This window comes from Anoplolepis gracilipes, chromosome 5 (assembly GCF_047496725.1).
Source record: "Anoplolepis gracilipes chromosome 5, ASM4749672v1, whole genome shotgun sequence".
NCBI classification, from domain to species: domain Eukaryota; kingdom Metazoa; phylum Arthropoda; class Insecta; order Hymenoptera; family Formicidae; genus Anoplolepis; species Anoplolepis gracilipes.
In genome coordinates, this window is record NC_132974.1 from 4,454,785 (window position 1) to 4,475,990 (window position 21,206).

The 21,206-nt window shown below is 32.9% G+C and overlaps 1 protein-coding gene across 1 annotated transcript in view; it reads right to left on the minus strand.

Annotated features, from left to right (window-relative positions):
* Positions 1–20,784, minus strand: part of Pio (zona pellucida domain-containing protein piopio) — a 57,455-nt gene extending 36,671 nt beyond the window's left edge. The window contains exons 1-3 of the mRNA XM_072892327.1: positions 19,625–20,784; positions 15,994–16,031; positions 9,592–9,652 (exon numbers count right to left, since the gene is read on the minus strand). Of these exons, the coding sequence (XP_072748428.1) occupies positions 9,592–9,652; positions 15,994–16,029 (97 nt within the window). The 5' untranslated portion in view covers positions 16,030–16,031; positions 19,625–20,784. The remainder of the gene's footprint in view (positions 1–9,591; positions 9,653–15,993; positions 16,032–19,624) is intronic.
* Positions 20,785–21,206: the final 422 nt, after the last annotated feature.

Here is a 21,206-nt window from a genome sequence, read left to right on the forward strand (position 1 = left end):
CTGAATAACTTTTATAATTTTTCATTTATATAAAATTTTCATTTCTTTATCATTAAAAGTTATGAAGAGTATGTACTTTATATTCAATATTATAAGTATATAAACAAAAAAAAATATATATATATATATATTTATATGGGACAAACTGAGACGCTAACTTTGTTTCGAACTATTTTTTTGTTTGATAATCAGAACTATTTGTTTAATTTTATCAAGAACTTTAGAAAATACTTTATTAAAAATAAAGCCAAAACTCTCCACAATTAATGAATTTCCACGAAGTGAGACGCTAGTTTCACACGACTGACTATTTACAAGATGAAAAACAAAATTATCAAAAAAAGAATTTTCGGAAAAAATTCCCTGAATCCCAATAAAATTCCACAAGACTCTTCCCTGATTTTTCCAAATCCTTGAATATTCCCGATTTTCCATGTTTTTCCAGAGAATAGACACCTTGGAATTCGTACAAAAACGAAGTCATTGACCGTAGTTGAGGCATGCTGTTTGACATTATGGTTTCGCGCAAACTCTAACGGCTTCGCTCGACCAAATTGATTCTTACGCAAACAACGTCTGTAGACGAACGGCACGAATGAATTGCCGTGGATTCCACATAAGAGGGATATACCGTTATCGGTTCAGGCATTCTGAAATGAGTGGCACCGCCCAACGAACGATGCGCAAAAAAAACCTGAACTCACTTCTCAGAGTCTGCTCTTCATGTCTCATTGTAAACATTATTCGAACCCTTCAACGGCCCTCTTTAGGTGCCATTCTTCTCCACAAAGATCCACGTTGAATAACGCGATAGCATCCCTAATTCCGACGGACGTTTGTCGACACTTCGGAGCTTCCGGAAAGAAACGCGGCGAACCGTAACGCAAATCTTCCTTTCGATCAGAGATGCGATCGCACAAACGATCGCTTCTCAGGTCGATTCATTGTCCTCCACCGGATTACACGTGGCTTACATCGTATATGTAGACGTTACTTTTTCGTTTGACACGAACGGACGATGGCGCGCAACTGTGATGAGAAAAACAAAACAACGTATGCAAACGACATGCAAACGGCAAAGTAGAACTGCAATATCATCGTTGCATCGTCATCAGTGATTAAGGAGATTAAGGCGATGTTCGGTAATATTATTTCCGTCGTGTCAACGATTAGAGCAGATGCACGACGAGGATGAGGTACAGAAAAATTCGCGTCTTTCGAGAAAAATGAATCGAAGGAAGACTCGTTGGTATATCATTATGTAATTCAAATTTCGGTCAGGAAAAATATTCGACAATTTAGTTAATTTGCGTGTTTAATTCAGCTAACGGATCACGGTCGTTAACTACGGATTATAGTAATTGCATGCGTCAGATGTCGATTTTCGTGTGTAAACGGATCGTGAAAACCGATCGGACTAAATTCGTAAGTAACGGGACATTAAGAGACGCGCATTCGCTGTTGACCGTTTAATGATACTGCAATCGTCATTAGGTAGGATCATTTATAACCTCCTGCTCTTATCCTATTTACGGTCCTCTCGTAATGCTGTCCGCGCAGGTCATCGACGATAATTGCAGATTTATACCAGCGTACGGTCATAAGCCATGCACCGTAAGCTATACGCATGCAAATGCATTCAAACACAATTGCCAGTCACTCTATCGTGGAGTCGACGAGAGGAACTATCGCCAAGGTCGATGAAATTAACGTTAACCAAATTAAACTTACGACCGAGTTCGAATTATCGCGAACACGAATCGCAAGACATAATTGCACGAAAAACATCTTCCTAATTTGCAAAACAATAGCTTTAGTTATAAATTCAAATTACTGCAAAAATTTCAAAATTACTGAAAAACCATTGTTCTAATTTCGTATCGTCCTGTTAATTATAATTAGCATATTTCATGCACTAAATTATTGAGTGAATTATTCTCTTTCTCTCTTTTTCTATTTTGTTGAGAATATATATAGAAGAATAGAATTACTAATCTAATAACGCGATATTATTAATGTTCTCTCTTGTCATGAGAAAGAAGATGTGTAGTATGAAAGACAACTACCGCTGTTTAATATAATAACCAATCTTGTTATTATTATATTAAGTCTGGTCTATCGAAACGTCAAATTGATCGCTGGCCGTGACATAAATGCGTTGTAATAATGAAATCAGATTACAAGATATCGACGTCGAATCAACAGTCAAGCATAACATATATTAGTTTGAACATCGGATTAATGACGTAAAGTTAAGGGAATAATTAATGCGATGCAACAGCACAAGATCGATCGCCGGAGATAAATCATGATAAATGAACGACACGACTTTGACATCATATCTTGCTTCGATTATTCGATTATCGATTACTTTTCTACAGTTTCCATAAATAAATTCCAGCTGCACGTACAAGACAAATTATCATAAATCGTGGCATTGATCGTGAAAGATATCGATTACGTACCGCGTACGTACGTGGGCGTTCTTTGCGCACAAATCGCAGCGAATGAATGTTTCGCGTAGACAGATTTACGTAGCCAATTCAACTGGCTATATTTCTCGAGAAAATTCATAGGCGCGAGTTCTACGTACGTTCTTATATATCCCAAAGAGGCGTGTAAACGGTCTAACAAGATTTTTCTCTGTGAGTGCAATGCAAGAATCGCTACAAATAATCTCCAAGATACCTCTAGAGATATTTTATTTAAGGATAAAGGGTGAATATCAAGATCAATATGAGCTGATAAATACTGATTATGAAATATGTATGTACTATGAAATATGTAAGTACTAAAAGTATATTTCTCGTTAATGGATTTTGATTTTTCTTTTGCTGTTTTTTATGGCGAAAAATAAAATATTTAATGGGCAAAGGCTAATTTATTTTGTCTAAAATATTTGCATTTTTTCAATAAAATTCACGATTGATTTATAATTTATGATGTATGATCTGTAATAATTGAATACTTTAAATATATCTCTAAATACAGCTCGTGTATTAGCAGTATTGAAAATAATTTAAAGATATATAAATTATTTATATGTTATATGTATATAAAATTTACATATTTTAATTATTTTTGGTTTTTATTTAATTATCTTTTGTTTTCATTATATATTTTTATAATATTCAAATAATCATAGTTTTTAATTATTACGTACTAATGAGTGATGACACTCATTCAGTATGAATAAAGGCAGTGCAAAAAATTCTTCAAAGGTGTAAGAAAACAACATATGCAAATATGCATTAAATGTGAGTACACTAAACGCGAACAATCCACACGACCTAGATTTTTTTATGACATGTCGCATCGCTTGTCTCTGTATCTTATTCTATTATGATGTTTTCTCAGGAATTAACTATTTTCCGAATGCCATCTCTCATTCATTAAAGAGATTTGTCCATCTCTGATATTGGAAACCGTATTTATGCAAATTCCTTTCGCTTTCTGCAAAATAGTTTCCAGTCTGTGATTTTAGAACATCTTTCTAAGATAAAAGTGCCAATTAAGATTGCGATTTTTTCCAGTGGAAAGTGATGTTTTCTCCAAGATTTTAATGCGTTTTTAATGCGTGTCAGTCGACCATATGAACGATAAGCAGAATAATCTACTTTTCAATGCTCACGTTTTTTAACAAGATTTAATAAAATGAGAGAAAGAAAATGCGCGTGGCAATTATTAAAAAGAAACATCTGATAAAAACTGTTTTTAAATATCTTTTTTACAAAATAAATTTTTAATCAAAATTTGTTCGGCATATTGATTGTATATGTTTAGAGATACTTAAAAAAATGTACGCTTTAATAAAATTTGTTTTAAAAAATAAAGTTCATCAAAAAGTTTTAAAAAATACAAAAATCTATTATAATAATAGTTATATTTGCAAAATTTTTATAAAAATAGAACTATGTTTAATTTCAGATTATCTTAACGAAAATAATCAAACAATAATGTATAACGTCCAAAGCAAGGTGCATAACTTTTTTCTCTTCTACATGTATTATTAGGTATATTTTAACAAAATTTTATTTGTAAATAATATTTTCAAAACAAAAAATATATCCCAATAAAAGATTTTTATTTATGTGTGTGTGTGTGTGTGTATGTGTGTCACTTATTGTTAAAAAATTTCTTTTCTTTTCAGTTTCCAATAGAATGTTTCCTCTTAGATATTTAGCAGGTAATCGGGCAGTCAAACCGCAATTGCTATTGTAATACATGTGAGAATAATAGCATCTTGTCCCTCGCAAGTGTAAATGAACATTTACGTACGAAGGTACAAGCGTAAAAAAATACTTTCTTTTAAGACGTAGTTTCTCTTCGAGAGTGAAGAAATAACAGTTTGGAAGGCATCAAACAATACTTCGATTTCAATAGTGATTAAAATACTCAGTATAATGTAGTAATAAAAACACAAATCTTTCTAATTAACGAAAAAATCGTCATCTTTTGCAGATAAAATAAAGAATCCAGATTTTGAAACATAGAAAAGATAATATTTCTTATCAGGGCAGAACGGAACAATTTCATTTCTCGCGATGACACTTCAGCGGAACAAACGACAAAAAGTAAGAGTCTGAAAGCGTCCACAGAATCTTTGACAATGAATTTCAATTTGTCACTGTCCTGAGAAAAAACTTATGCTCATCTCATTTACTATCGTCATCTTAATACCTCTAAACATCCGTTGCTAAAGAGATTACGAGTCTGCGCACAATCTATTTTCTCAATTAAAACACTATTTTAAAATAAACTTGTGCTAAATTGCAATTTAAAATGTCATACTAATTTATTTCAATATTTATTGCATTATTATAACATGTGTATAAAGCTATTTTCACGAGTTATCTAAATAAAAAGAAAAAATGAATAACTTAAATAAAATAATATATAATTATATTTCATCCTTTTTGTTATCTATGATCAAATTTAGTGGATATAAGATTGGTGCGATTTGTAATGATTTTATAATAAATTTACATTTCCGTTAATCTATTATCATATTATTATAAATTCGATACTAACATATCTTGAGAGTAAATAATTTGGAAAACATTTTAATGTTAAAATTGAAGAAACAATTAACATTCACATAGTTTATTCGTGTATCGAAATTAGCAGTAGAGCATCTTTTCAATTATTTTTAAAAATTTATTTTGCAAGCAACAAATGCAAGATTCAAGCAATAAATTATAGCGCTTAATTGTATTACTTTCGCGATTTTACATTACTGTTCATTCAAGTCTCATCACGCAACTGATATGAATGTTACACAAAATGACAATATGTAATTTATTCGATCAAAATTAATCGCGCGAATCAACAAAATAATAGATATTTGATGATTGTACTACGCTCTGTGGGCATATTTATCTTCAATTTTAAATTGTAAATCTTCGTTTGTGTAACAATAAAATGCGTACATTATTCATCAGTATATTAGAGATAGCGTTGTGTGAATTCGCGTTTCAATGCCAAACGAATCGTAACTTCGTGGTTCTTACATTACTCCGTCGCAAAAAATAATAAAATGTGTAATATGCCATACAAATCGTAGCTTCGTGTAATCATGATTTTCGCTTTCTCCATGGCAATAAAATAAAATATGTATGTGTCGTGTGAAACTAAACGTTAATTTTACAAAGATATTTCCTTGTCCTGTTTGTATAATTGAGAGATATTACGACGATACACGGAGTGCTTAGCGCCGATATTACCCGCTCGACTCTCGTCGCGAAAATGCCAACATATGTGCGTTACATGGTGTCTGTAAAGTTGGCACGACATTTTATTAATTTTTAAAAAATAATAGGAGTTCCAGTAGCACTTTTCTCATAGTTCTATAGTTCCTGATAAACATTAAAAAAAGTTCTGCATTTTTAATATCAAAAACATCGAAAATAAAAAATGACGTGCTAACTTCACGTTCCAGCATGGCACATCCTCCTCTAAAGTACAAGAAAATATCGAAAATCAAGATTTTTATTAAGAGTTCTCGTTAGTTTTCTACCAATTCTATAATTATATATCATTTCAAGGCAAAATTCCAATAAATTACCAAAAAAATTAAAAATAAAGAATGACGCGCTAACTTCGCGAATTTAGCACGACACTCTCCTCTCTAAAGTACTAAAACGAATTGAAAATTCTTATTTTTTACAAGAGTTCCGATAGTTCTAATTGAGATTTACATATATGTACAATTTCAAATCGCTATTCCACCAATTAATTTTTAAACAATTTTTAACAAAGAATGCATAGAACTCTTGCAGAACTGTCGAGACTATCGTCAGAACTGCCGAAAATCATCAGCACGACACATTTTTTACTAAGTGGCGTGTTGGACGTAATTGTTAAAAATTGTTTTAAAAATAAATAATGATTGGAACTCTGTTTAAAACTAATTTTAATGCATAGAACTCTTGCAGAATTGTCGAAAATTATCGTTAGAATTGCCGAAAATCATCAGCACGACACATTTTTACTAAGTGTCGTAATACGTAATTAAAACAAAAATTGTTTAAAAGTTAATTGGTGGAATATCGATCTGAAATTATATATATATATATATATATATGCGACTCTCAATTAGAACTATCGGGAACTCTTGTAAAAAATAAGAATTTTCAATTCGTTTTAGTACTTTAGAGAGAAGAGTGTCGTGCTAAATTCGCGAAGTTAGCGCGTCAGTCTTTATTTTTGATTTTTTTTGGTAATTTGTTGGAATTTTGTCTTAAAATGATATATAATTATAGAATTGGTACAGAACTAACGAGAATTCTTAATAAACATTTTGATTTTCGATATTTTCTAGTACTTTAGAGGAGGATGTGCCGTGCTGGAACGTGAAGTTAGCACGTCATTTTTTATTTTCTATGTTCTTGATATTAAAAATGCGGAACTTTTTTTAATGTTTATCAGGAACAATAGAACTATGAAAGTGCTACTGGAACTGCCATTATTTTTTTAAAATTAATAAAACGTCGTGCCAACTTCACAGACACCGCTACATGCTATATTTATAGTCGCACAAGTTGGCCATTATTATTAGTCATACCATCTCTCGAAGTACAATCACAACACAAGTAATATACGATATTATAACAAAGTACGATTTAGCAAGAAATATCAAATACGATTATTTCCTATCATTATTATAATTCCAATTAATTGTCATAAAACATGTCATATGAAAAAAATGTTCATATAAATGTACATGTATATTAATAACAGAGATAATTTTGTGTAAATTCGATCGCACAGTTTTCTAATACTAAACAGATTGTAACCGTGAATTATGAATTATGTATTATTATGATATAAAATAAAGTGTGCGAATAACGTCGAAAGTATTATCGCGCGATTATCATATTTTGATGATTAATATATACGCTTAACCATAACGAGAGTATTTTCACGAGTGTTGTATAAATGAAGAAACTGCAAAGGATAAACAAGAAAGAGAAAATCTGAGATGCCATCAGGTGATCGTAAAGCAACTATAAAGTGAGCAATTTAAATTATTTGTTATAAAATTAATTGTTCGCTTATTTTCGCAATAGTAATTCATTTATCTAGCATTATATAAAATGTATATAAAATATTCTTTCTTTCAAGTATTATTTTTTTATATGTATATAATAAAATATTTGATTAATAAAATTTCATGTTGTATAATTATTCCACAGTTCCACATTATCGATAATTGTTAAATAATTTTTAATCTTAATCTCAAAATAATGAATCTTAAAAAATTGTCATAGATATATCAGTAAAAAGTTAAATTTTCAAATTTTCTGAAAAATAATATATGTGTATACAAAGAGTCCCAAAGCTCGCGAAATAATTACATATTATAAGACAATTCTGAAAAATTAAGAAATAAAAATATTTCAATAATTTTTCTTAATTTTGTCAATTTTTTTCTTTTTTTATTTTTTTTTAAACATAGAAGATTAAAATTAGCTGATCATGAGCTACATTTAGACAGTTGCGTGTTTGTGAGTCGCGTGCCAAATAATATTAATGATTAGGCGAGATCTCCATTAATCTGACACCTTCACCAAGGGAAGAAATCGTGACTAGAGCAACAAATTAAGCAAATTAAAATTTATAATTGTGCTACACATTTAATTAAATTTGATATCTCGATGTGATATTGAATATTTGAATTATAAACTTTGAATTATTATAATATCGTATATGAATTATTATATCGTATATTAATGAAGGTTAAAAGTTATTAGATTTACTCTATCTCGAGATGAGATATTAAGAATAAAAAATATCTGCGGAAATATTATTTCGCCGATAAATGGAGGCAAGTCTCTGTAGCTATATATTGTGCATACGCTGTATTTCCGTTGATTCGACAGGTGAAATTTGACTCGCGGTCTCTCGCGCAGTAAAAGGCTGAAAGTGTCCGCCGCCTGTTCATTTACAGGGACTTTCGATTCACGTCGATGCCGCGGTGAATATCGCGCTGTTGTACGCTCGTCGTCCCCCGGTTATAATCGTCATCTCGTTTCGTGCCATTTACATCTCATATCACGTTCTCTGTCCCTCCTGCGAACGCGACTTCGCTCCTTTCCACATGAGAATCTAGGTCGCACGGCCGCGTTCACCTTCTAGCAAAAGCAATGTCTTTCAAGGAAGGTCGTCGGTTGGTCTCGTCTGGAAAGGCTCTCTTCCGAACGACCATGCTTTTCCCTTTCGTTAAATTATCCGTTCACGATTCGATTAATTGCCTTCGATCTCGCGGACGGACGTAAGAAAAATTATGATCGACTGGAGATTATTCCGGTATCACAAATAGAAAAATAAATTTCCTCCTTTTTTTTGTCGGCTATTAATATATAAGTTTTTGAAATGCGAATAATTTTCTTAGCTTGTTTATTATCGCTCGCGTGCAGTAGTTTGATAATTGGATTTAATTAATTTAACAGAACACTGTTGTTTTAATTATAAAAATTTTCTTAAAACATGTATTAAAAAATTATTCTTAAATATTTGCATATCTCAAGCTACTTTGACATACCTACATAATTAAATCTGTCAAACACAGATCAAATTTCTAGATGATTTTCACGTACACGTGCGTGTGTATATTTAAGCATATGATTGATTCAAACACGTAAGCAATTAGCCCAAGTGATTAATTAAACCTCTTTCTTGAACAATTCAAGAAATTACAGAGGTAGATCAATTACTCCTTTCTAGTAATTACGTTTACTTCCAAATTGTTATACTTCGTTACCACGAATATCCCTCCTCGAATCATTGTCATCAAGTTTATTGTGCCGTCATTAGAAAGTGCGCATCATGTGGAAAGCGTCCACTTTTATCTGATTATCCGGCACTTTGGCTTCGCGAGAGGAATAGCACGCGCGATTTTTCCGCAGGAGAAAATGCACCATATGTGACGATACTTTATATTTCGAGGTGAAACAAAAAAAAAAAAAAAAAAAAAAACGCGATCAAGAGATCGCGAATTTTCGCATACACGAGTTTTAACGCCTAATTTACTCTAATTAATCATTACCGTTCGCTAATAATTAGAAAGTAAGTCTCGCATTGTATACTCACACGTCGGCAGCTGTTGAGGTATCTGGGCTGCGTGTGCGCTGCTGTGCCTCGTTATTGTGATCTGAAAAGAGAGAAAAGATAACGTGTTTTAGATCCTTTCGCATAATAAGATACGATTGTTAGCGCTAACTTAACCACGCTATCACCGATGTTAGTCGTTGGTAGTGAGCGTATCGCATGAATACAATTAGAATGCAAGCGCAAGATACACGATATTGTACGTAATACGACATATAACATGCGTAGAGAGTGAGCACCTTAAATATTTATCACTTAAGTAAGAACACGTTAATAAGCTTCAATAAAATTTCTTCAAGGCTGCACTTAGAGCCCGATCGGTGAGATATATAGGCGACATAAATATTTAATGATGTAGTCGACAATGGATGAAAGACGCGGAAAAGAAATTTATAAACGGGGAAAAAGAAAGAATTGTGGAAAAAGTTACGTAAAATTCTAGATATATATAACCAAGTAGTGTTAGGTAAACACTGCGAGAAAGGTGCGGAAAAAGACAGTAGTGTCTTCGTCACTTTTACCGCTTAGATCCGATCCGTACTTATCGGCAGATTATTCCCGGTGACGGAGCAAGTTGCCACAATTGGCAGTGTGATATCATCAGCGTTTGTGATGAAGCCAATGACGAAATAGACGCGCGCAATGCTGCTTTGAGAAAAAAAGAATCGGACTCTCTGAGAATTATAAAACGTTTCGAGACGGATGTGTGCGGCTGCACATTAAAGTAATGCACGTAATTACGATCAATATAAGCCATGGGGGTATGTAATCAATAACGGTGAATGACGATCTATCTTGACTCAAATTTCATTTAAGTCTATATCTATAAATTTTATGAGCAATTTTGTGGTGTCATTATACATTATAACAAAAATCTCATAACGCGCTTTATGTTACGTCATTGCAAAATGATTAGAGCATTATATCTCTTTTAATCATGATAAAAATAAATACTACTGTAATAATTTTAAAAATAGAAAACTCATTTATCACACTGAATCTTAATATGTCGAAGAAATTGGCGGTGAGATTCCCTATAATTTATAAAATGATCAATGTAATTTGAAATATAGTTTCCAACATTTTTATAATGTGTTATATATGATAGACCTTCCAACATATTTCACGCGTCCAAGCATTAATTTAATCGATGTAGGATCAATCGATGATTGATCGTCATTCGATTAAAGAGCACGATATGAAAGTCTCGTGAAAATGTCAAGCTTTAGACTTAATGACTAGACTCGAACTTGTCTCGTTATTTTGCCTTTCAAGATATATAAATCATATATGTTTAATTTCCACGTAGCATTAAATCATTTCAGCTGATTGTCGTCACTATTAATAAAAATTTGCCTAGAAAAAGTACACTTTTTTAAAACACTCGACCTTATCGTTATCGACAATCAAAAATTATTGGAATGATTATTTGGTTACACGATTTATAATCTATTGTAATATTCGTAACTGACATGAAAGATTATTTTGCAAGATTGTTATTATGCAACATTAAAAATTATAAAACAGTAATATTTTATCGTCTTTCAACGCGGAGAGAGACTGAAATGAAATAATAAAATCATAATTAATCTTAAGTAATACTTCTACTTACAAGATCATAAATAAGTGAAAGATTTTGTATGTGAAAAAAACACGCTGGTGTAGTCCGATAATGAAAAAAGCATGCAAACGTATTAATATATCCGCAAATAACATCGGCTCTAATTATGCCATCCGGTGAAACACGTAACGACACAAGTCTATTTTTAGATTAACCAGCGACGCGATGCAGTAATTGCCTTCCATTCATCTAATTCAAAACTCATTACTGTAGTGCATCTTGAAGCACTGGTAATTTCGTGTAACGCATAATGCGCGATCATAATGCAATTATAACGCGAGAGATGTAGCTTCTAGACGATTTAATCGAAACGGTGCAAATCGCGGTTTGTGCGCTCGTATGAATAAATCGTTTTTATCAGCGGTAACTAATTAGATATCATATGTATGAAAATTGATCTGTATACACGCAGATCTGCAGAAACGTCAGTAAGCGGAGTGATAGTGAGTGTAAATAATACAAGGACGATCGTGTGTCTCGCCACGACATCATTTCCCCTCGACATACTTTTATTTCCCCGTCGCTTCCAATTTAGGTATCGATAACTAAACGAGTGGAATCAAATGAATCGGATGTATATACGATAGTCGATTTTTTCCAAGTAATTTTAAAAGCTCCTCTCGCATGAAACTTTCGCGTTTTTTTTTTCCCAAACGGAATGTTCTCGCTCGTAACTATATATATATCGGGACATATAAAAATTATTCTGCGTATATATATATATATATATATATATATATATGTGTGTGTGCATGTGTACGTGTGAAGTGCTAAATGATCACTTCGACGTTTACTTATGCGACAGAAAGTTTCACGACACGAGTATCCGCGGCAAGCACTGACGTCAACACGGTTGACGCGTGTTCGTCCGTGCAATGAAAGTGGTCTAACGAGTCACTGGCCATTCAAGTATATACACGCGACGTGGTCGCTGCACTTCTCTTTCTCTCTCTGGACTGCGATTTGCGATTCTATCTAATAATAACGCGCCAAAGTGAAGGCGACAGTGAGGGAACTGTACAACTTGGCAACTGGCCGATTTTCATCGCGGGAATACTGTCCCATTAATTTGATAAACGCCTGTGGCAAAGCAGATTATCGCGAGATCCGTGTCGCCCGAAGTGATTCCCGTGATAATTGGATCGAAACATGGACATGAGTCAAACGCGAAAAATACAGTAACAAAGATACCTTGATATAAAACGCAGCGTGCAGAGTTATCCACCAGTCAGACCATATAAGGGTCGTGACGTTCCATCCGATGGAATCTATCGAGAACTGACCTTCCACAAAACTGAATGTACGTCGTTCTTTGTAACACGACAGAAAAAAAAAACTGAGAAACTTATTCGCGCTCTTTAATATGAATATTACGATATTAATTAATTTTATTCGCGATATTGTCGAAATGGTCTATTAATTATCGTTCAATTAACATGGGAATTTTCATTAAACATATGATATATGTATTAGTTAAAATTACAGTCCGCGATCTCCACATCAACGTCATCGTGAGACGTGAGACTCTTTGAAATCAAGTAGTTCAATAGGTAATTGGAGCGGCAAACGACGGTCGATCGACAGCTGCGATCGCGGATCTAACGTGGGCAGGAGATCTCCTTGAAATCACCACCCATTACACTCGCTCCTTCGCTATTGCAGACACACTCTGCAACTCTTACCAGTTAGTCACCCTTGCATACGCAATTCCCCTTGTCGCGACGCGTGCTCACGTGACGTGACGTCGCGATTTGACGCCGCGAGCGAAGTCGCGATTATGTCATAGTAGAGCGTTTAAGTATTTAGCGCCGACACGAAGCTCTCTCGATCGAGAGAGAGACCTCCATCAGTTTGTCATCTTGCGTAGGCGAGGAGATCGCGCCCATTTCAATCAATGACTTCCAAACTTTAAACGCATACCCACGCGAAACCTACATCCGCCTATCAAATGTACGTGATTCTATCGATTTCTAGTTAAACGAAATGGATGATTCGATTTGCAAATCCTAATCTGTTCTCCTAAACCTGAATAAGTGAATAAATGTATGAATAATTGTACAAACTTCACATATGAATTGTCAGTGATCTTTATATGCATAGTATGTATAGAGAAAGTATATTTGACAGGCGAAATTTTTTTCCTCTTTTTCTTTTTGTCAGCATATATATTTTTATTAATTTTTCCAACCGACTCATTATTACCTAGAATAAAATATGTGCTTGCAGTGTCTCTCTTTGCGTATCTACTATATTCCTCTAGTTCACGAATAGCTTAAAAAATGTTTTCTTCCACTCAAAGAACTGATTCTTAAGAAGATAAAATCTTTGAATAAAAAAAAAATATTTAAAAATGTTTGTAACTTTTTCCTTTCGGTGAAAATCTGTTTCGAAAAGATTTAACACTAACGACATGATGTAATATATGACTAAATCGTAACACGTTGTTTGCAGGATTTGATCTTTCCATGTTGTAATAAAGGAATGAAAGAATGCATAATATTACGAAAAGGGCATATTTAACGTCATACTTTCTTCCGGTTATCGACAGGCTTTCGTAGAGTGAAACGTTTATGGAAACGTACAGCAAGCTCCAGGCTCTCTAAGATCTCGAACCGATATTTTAAAGAATACAAAGTAAAAGTGGGCGTGGTGGTTCTGAACGGATTGTCTTTCCTTCTTATATGCATGAAATATTCCGATAAAACTCGACACGCGAACCCGTCACAGATTTCTCGTTCACGCTTCGCCAAAAAAAAAAAAGAAGCTTGAATTCTATTTCACGAAATACTTTCTCATAAGAGGCATTTGCAAACATTAAAGTTATTTATATGGTATTGAATACAAGTTCTTGTGATGTAAGATTCTTATGACATTTTATAAATGGAGTACAGATCGTATATTGAGATATATTTTAACTGTAATGATTTAAATTTTGGAATTTTATTTCATATTTCATGTAAAGTAATCCATGTTAACAATGAATAATTTGAGAACAATGAACGGAAACGCTTACTTATGTTCTATTCCACTCATTAACATATTTTAAAGATCCTGCTGTAGAGACCTTCCAAGTCACGTAAACGCCAAGTTTAGCGTAATTGTCAATTATTATGTATTACATAACGCCGGGATTGCCGCCTCTTGAATGGCTTAACGATTTTAAATCCGTCAACCTCTATCAAGAGAACAATCCCACGACTATTGTCGGAATAGTGACAACATTCTCCGAAACCACTGCAAAATATCATCATATTTAAATACTTGCATTGTCACACTTTTTGTTTACATTGTTTTTCAATGCCATATATACATAGTTCTTGCTTCAAAATTAACATACATTGCATTGCAAATTTTAATTGGTCAATTAAATTTAATTGATAAGTAAAAAATTTAAATTTTTTCAAACATTTTAATAAGGTTTATATAAATTGGTGATTATTTAAACAATTATATTATATAATAAGTAAATTATATTTATCCTCGCTACTCTACAAGATATGTAGCGAGAAACCGTATATAATTTATTTTCATTTATTAATCCCTAAATATTTTCTACTTTTATTATTCTGGTTGGATACTGGTTGACAAATGCAAACAAAACAAAGTCATTGTTCTACATAAGAAAATTGTTTTCTGACAATTTTACTGTCATGCTATCTTAACTTTAAGTGTACTATGATTAAAAAACTTTCAACAGCGACATTAAGCTTTGCTATGAAATCAAACTCAATTATCAGCCAAATACATTTCTCCGTTAAAATTCAAAAAACCAGGCAAAATTCAGCTGCATAATTAGAGAGAAAATCTGATATGCGTATATTTTATTTATACTTGAAGATCGTGAAAGCCATCCAGCTGCGTTTTTGAAAAAAATCATCAAATTTAAATATTAATATTATTATAACGAAATTTCAATATTAGAGTCGCAATTGTTTGACGTGGTTTAACAATTGCAAATACTTCTCTGGGATGTGTTGTGTGCCAACAAAGGAGATTACATAATGCATCACATACCTAACCAACACATATGTGCGACACAGTACGCACGGGAGAAAGTATGTATATATACTACGGACATCATTAATCCATGCTATCCGAAACGATAGCGAGTTTACAGATCACGTATTCCCGATTACATATTATGTTTTGTTTATCCTTCAACTTTTAGGATGTCAAATCGAGTGGAAAAATAATCGATCAATTAGTTTCTTTAAATAAAACTATCAATGACAAAACAATAATACAAATTGATGCAAATAATATTTGGATCATATAATTACTTGCTTTTTACGTGTTGTCATTATTAAGTCATTATATATTATGTTAACTTTGTTTCATGCGAATTATACTTAATACAAAAGATGGATTTAGAACAATTAAGATGTAAATTAAGTAATTTAAAGTGAATCATTTATGATGCAAAGTGCATATTTTCTGTAAGAGAGAAAAAAGATGAAATTTGATAATATTTTTAGATCAAATAAAAAATATAAGATAGATAAATAGAAAACATATATTGATTACATAACAGGATTACATAATAAAAAAGAAAGGATAATATACATTTAACCAATATACATTTGTTCTCTATGTCTTTTCTTATAAAAATTCCATTTTTTTAATAACCAATACTTCTACAATGTAAATATTTCAACATATTTTAATTTTCATTTCGCAAGAAACCCAAGAATTGACTCACTTAACTAATTATATCTATAAGCCTCTTATATTTAAGATAAAAAAATGTTTTTTTATTTACTCACCACTAAAAATACCAGTGTGACTCTCCTCCAGTCCATGGCTAAAATAAAAGAGAAAGTCTTATTAATAACTAGGTCGAACTCTGTGAGAATATGATCGACTGTGCAAACATCATCTCCACCATAAAATATAGGCGGTAATTTGAAAATTTATAGTTTCTTATCACACTTACACGCTCATCCAAAATATGTTTTGTTATTATCAACGACAATAAATCCTTTAACTCCAATAAATTTATCGAAATAACTTGATTTTTTTTTTTTTAAGAAAATATTAAATTAAAAAATTAATTTCTCGACAATCACATCTCATATAAACAATTTTTATTTTATTTTTTTCTCTCAACTTTCAGTTTCTTATAATAAATAATTTTTTTGTTGATTATATTATACATTTTGGCTTACCTTGTATAAAAAAATATAAATTTTAAGAAAAATTTGCTTTTAATTAATAAACTTTTTTATTATTATATTATGTATTTATTATTAAAAAAGAGTAAAACAAGTATATTTGTCTAACACTTTAAGATATAGTGGCTGAATCACTTTCGCTCCACACAACCCTGATTTATTTTTTTCCTATCACTATCTTATTCTCCTTCTCGACCTTGAGCTCGTTTTAGAGAGTTGTATCTCATACATTCCCTATGTTAATTTTATCTAATCTATAGAAGGGGTCCGTGAAGAGAACAGTCGCCCTAGCGTCCTCTATTATATCTACTATCCTATAAATCGAGACAGGGTATAACAAAGGTCCATCTTTCTCTCATTCCATTCCACAAATCGCAGTTCGAAGCGGTCTGCGGTTGTGCAAAAAAAAAAAAAAAGAAAAAAAAAAAGAAAAGAACAAAGATCGCGATGCTTCATGATGTCACCCTGAACGAGGGTTAAGACCTCTCTCTCTCTCTCTCTTTCTCTCTCTCTCTCTCTCTCTCGATGGGCAGACGGTGAACGTTTTCAGGCGGGTTAGTATATAACGGGGCCCATTCGCGCGTTCGGATGCAGGCGTTTGCTTGCCGAGAAAGCGCGACACGTTTGTTCGCGAAGGCGGAGGCGGCGATGCACGATGCAACGTTCACTTTTTAGAATACCACGATAAGCTACGACGATGGGAAATATGATTGACCTCGACCACCACCGGACCACCATGGTCGGCTATGGCCGCTATTATCGCGAGTCCTTTTCAACTCTGGCTGGCGCCGGATGTTATATCGCGACATGCTCCGTAATTTATGAGACTGCTGGGATCGACATCCCTGCGCGACGTCCCGTGGCTTCCTTTCTTACGATACGGGATTATCATGATCAGATTCGCGATCGCGGCCAGGGACGTGTCCTTCGTGATGTTCGTTGCAGTCGAGGGTAAAAAGAATATTTTCTTTGAAGTGTCTTGACAAGGTATTTTTGGAGAAAAATAAAAAGATTAAATAATAATAAATAATGATAATAAAGATCGAATAATAATAATATATAATTGTAATAATTATATTAGAAAAAAAAACAAATTATTATTAATAAAAAATTATATTATTTAAAAATAGATTATCTTATATCTCTTTTACTAAGCATAAAGTTAATATAAAATATTTTACAAAATTTCTTATACAAATTTATATTGGTGGCTAGCAAGGTCGAATGATTTAAGCAGCAAGTGTGGACATTTCGGCGGCGGAAACAGCTGTCGTGCAGGTGATTTAAGGTTTCGAATGTGCGGGGGAGAGCCACGATGGATAATCGAAAAAATTCAAGGACAATATAACGAGCGATATTTACGTGGGAAAGGTCCCACGCCTGGAAATCCTCTCTCTCTCGATTAGAAAATTGGAGAAAATAGCGCGGTAACCCCTATACATTATTCTTCATTATAGAGGCTATGAGTTATCCTTAACATAAATTTAATATGCGTTTTCTCATCAATATATATTCATATTATTTATAATAGACGAGGTAATAAATATTAGTTAAGTATTAATAAGGGTTATATAAGCAGAAAATAATTAATATTAATAATTTAGAAATTTATGTATTTTATGTATGTTAATATAATTCAAAGCCATTATAAATTAAATAATTAATTCATGTAATATAGTATACAGATAATGTCCATATAAATGTTAATATAATACTTATGCTGAAAGCGTTAAAATCACTGGAGAATTCAATGCCTGTATGTAAGTGTGTAGAGCAAAAGTATTTCCGGTAATTTTAACGCCGTACTTTATGCATGTGCTTTATTGCATAAAGATTCATGATTATTATAAATAACTATTAATTTTAAAAATCGACACTGCGCATAACTGTACATATTAATTCGAAAGATAAACTTGTCATTTTTATGACACTTTGTTGTATACGTAAACCTACTATGAAATTGCTCTTTCCATTTCCATAATAATGACTTTTAAATGTTCTAACCCACACGACTTTGTAGTACAGGCTATTCGAACCTTGATAGGTGCATATTTGGTTAAAGCTCGCCCACAACGCGATGCGCCGATGAGCTTAACGAATAGCCGAAGCCTTGGGCTCATTTTCGTTGCATAAGTCATTATTAAAGCAACTATTAAGTTGACATTATCTATCTGACAGTTATCATCACGCGTTTCTCATTTGTGCATTCATTTATCCAGAAAAAAAACTTTACAGAATTATCTTCAGACATGTGTTGATGAAAATGCAATCTTTAAATCGAATTGTCGAAATGTTTTATCAATTAATTAAAATATCGATAATAAAGATAAATAGACGAAAACAATAAAGTGAATAATAATTTTATTTTTTATTTATTTAATAGTAAAAGTGTATGTGATGTGTGTGTATTTATGTGTTTTTTTCAAACCATTTAATTAAAGCAGCTAGTGCGTTCTTGAATGTCCATTAATGTAATCGTGCAAGATTTTTTATACGAAAAAAATGATGCTATCTAGGTATTTGCAATTTAAATCAGATTTAATAAAATTGAGAATATGTAGTACCTAAAATCTATGATTGAGATGATAATAATAATAATAATGACTTGCAGAAATACTTGATATTCATAAATTAGTGAATTAGATATTATCTTGTTTTTCATTTTATTATAAATTTTTATAAAATGTTTATTCAAGGGGTTGGTCACTGAGATAATTTTTGTACAAGGGCTAGGTAATTCAACGGCAATCCCAGCAAAATTTTGGGTAATCCAAGGTTATTTTTGGTAAATTTAAATAATCTTTAGCGTTAAAATAATTTAAAGTAAAATTTCTTTTTCAAAATTTATTTTTAATTTGAAATACTATTAGGTAATCTTAAATAATCCGAGGTATAATTTAAGGATAATCCGTAACAAAGGGTAATTTTTGTACATTATAACTGTTAGTGACCAACCCCTCGTGTTTATTATATAAATCGGACAAGCGTGCAAGCATATTTGTAGGAATATTTGCATCACAGAGTATATCATAATTTGCCAATATATACCAGAACAAAAATAATGTTTTGCAACTTATAATAGAGAAATTTCGTTAAAAAAAATATTCTAATCGAATTAATTGGATTATTTTAATTCGAATTAAAAACGATAGCTAAACTATTTTAAGAATTTCCAAAAACTAATGTATAATATAACAGCAACTATAATAAACGAATCTCTCACCTGCTGCTCCTTTTCCGAATCTCCCGAGAATAATTCCAGGTTACTCGCACTGCGTTACGACACCGAGTGACAGCGAAATTCTTCTCTTTCTCTCGCGCGTTCACCAACTCGAGATACAAACGTCGAGACGCAAATCACCGGAAGAAAGTTCCGCGATAACGTGATCAATCGGTCCGGTCGATCATCAATAATCTCAGCTGCAATGGATCGTCGGCGGTTTAGTGAAGTGTCGAAAACGCGTCCTCGCCGGCCACAAGATCCACCTCCTGTTCGTCGACATCCCAAAAGAATTCCTAACCTTGCTTCTGCTTCTGTCCCTTTCTCTCTGTCTCACTTTCTTACTCTCTCTTTCTTCTCTCTCTCTCTCTCTCTCTCTCTTGACAATTTTGCAATCTTTCTCGTCTAACCTTTCGTAAACTCGCAAGGCCGATGGAATAGCTTTCTTCAGCAATTCTCACGTGTACACTTAACGCAACTCACGTAACTTTCGATGATCACTTTTTGCGTAAGATCCATGCCGACAAACCGATACGTGATTCTTTCTCTCGATCAGCTGTATCAATTACATATTACATGAACGATGCGCGTCGTCCTGCCTTTCTAAAGTTATGTTCCGTTTGAACTGGCAACTGGCAATACGTCATACATGAATGAACATATACACATATGATTTTTCAATACTGCCAATATTGGCAATCTAACACGCTTTAATACAGCGACTTTTTTTTTCAAATGGCGCTTTTTTCGCGCCCGCAGATATTTCTCGAATTCATTCGAATTTTAGTTTCGTTTCAATCTCAAAATCAATCACGCAGATTTGTTACAAGTTCTGTGTGTTTTTTTGCGGCTTTTTTAATTTTATTATCATAGAAAATCGAATGACGCGTTTAATAAATACGTAAATGAATATACATATAAGATGTTGCTTATATTCGTGATGTCGGAATACCTATGTCGTTCGAATCGTTGCTGTTCGTGTCGCGAGTGCATGTCTCTCGTCCATTGTTGATCCGCCGAACCGTTTCTCCGCTCTGTCCTCTTATTTTGACACTTCACTGCACGTATTGGGCCCGCAGTTCTCCATGGGACCGATCAAAGAAAAGTGCAAACGGAAAGAACGTCCGCTACGATCAACGCGAGAGTCAAGACTGAACGACCGTTCGCTTCGTGGCGCCACTCACCACTCGCCACTCTTCGCGCAAGAGTGGGAGGGAGAGAAAGAAAGAAGTGTTCGAATCCGACAGAGACAAATTATTTAACTGCACGTACGCGAGAAAGAGAGAGAGAGAGAGAGAAATGGTCGAGTTAGACGAAGAAGAATAATCTAACTGCGAGAGAGATATATTTCCCAAAAGGGGGGGGGGGAGAGTATAAAAATTATTTATACAGAAATGTAAAGGAAAGAGAAAATGATGATAGAAAAGAGAAATGACGATAAATTATGATATTTTGTCCTGAAAAGGATAGCACGATTGAAAAGCGAAATAATGACACAAGAAGGAATTTTAGCACTAGTTTTTGCAGAGCCACTTTTTTTAAATAGAAAAAAAGGAAAAATGATTGAGGAATGATAAAATTGTAT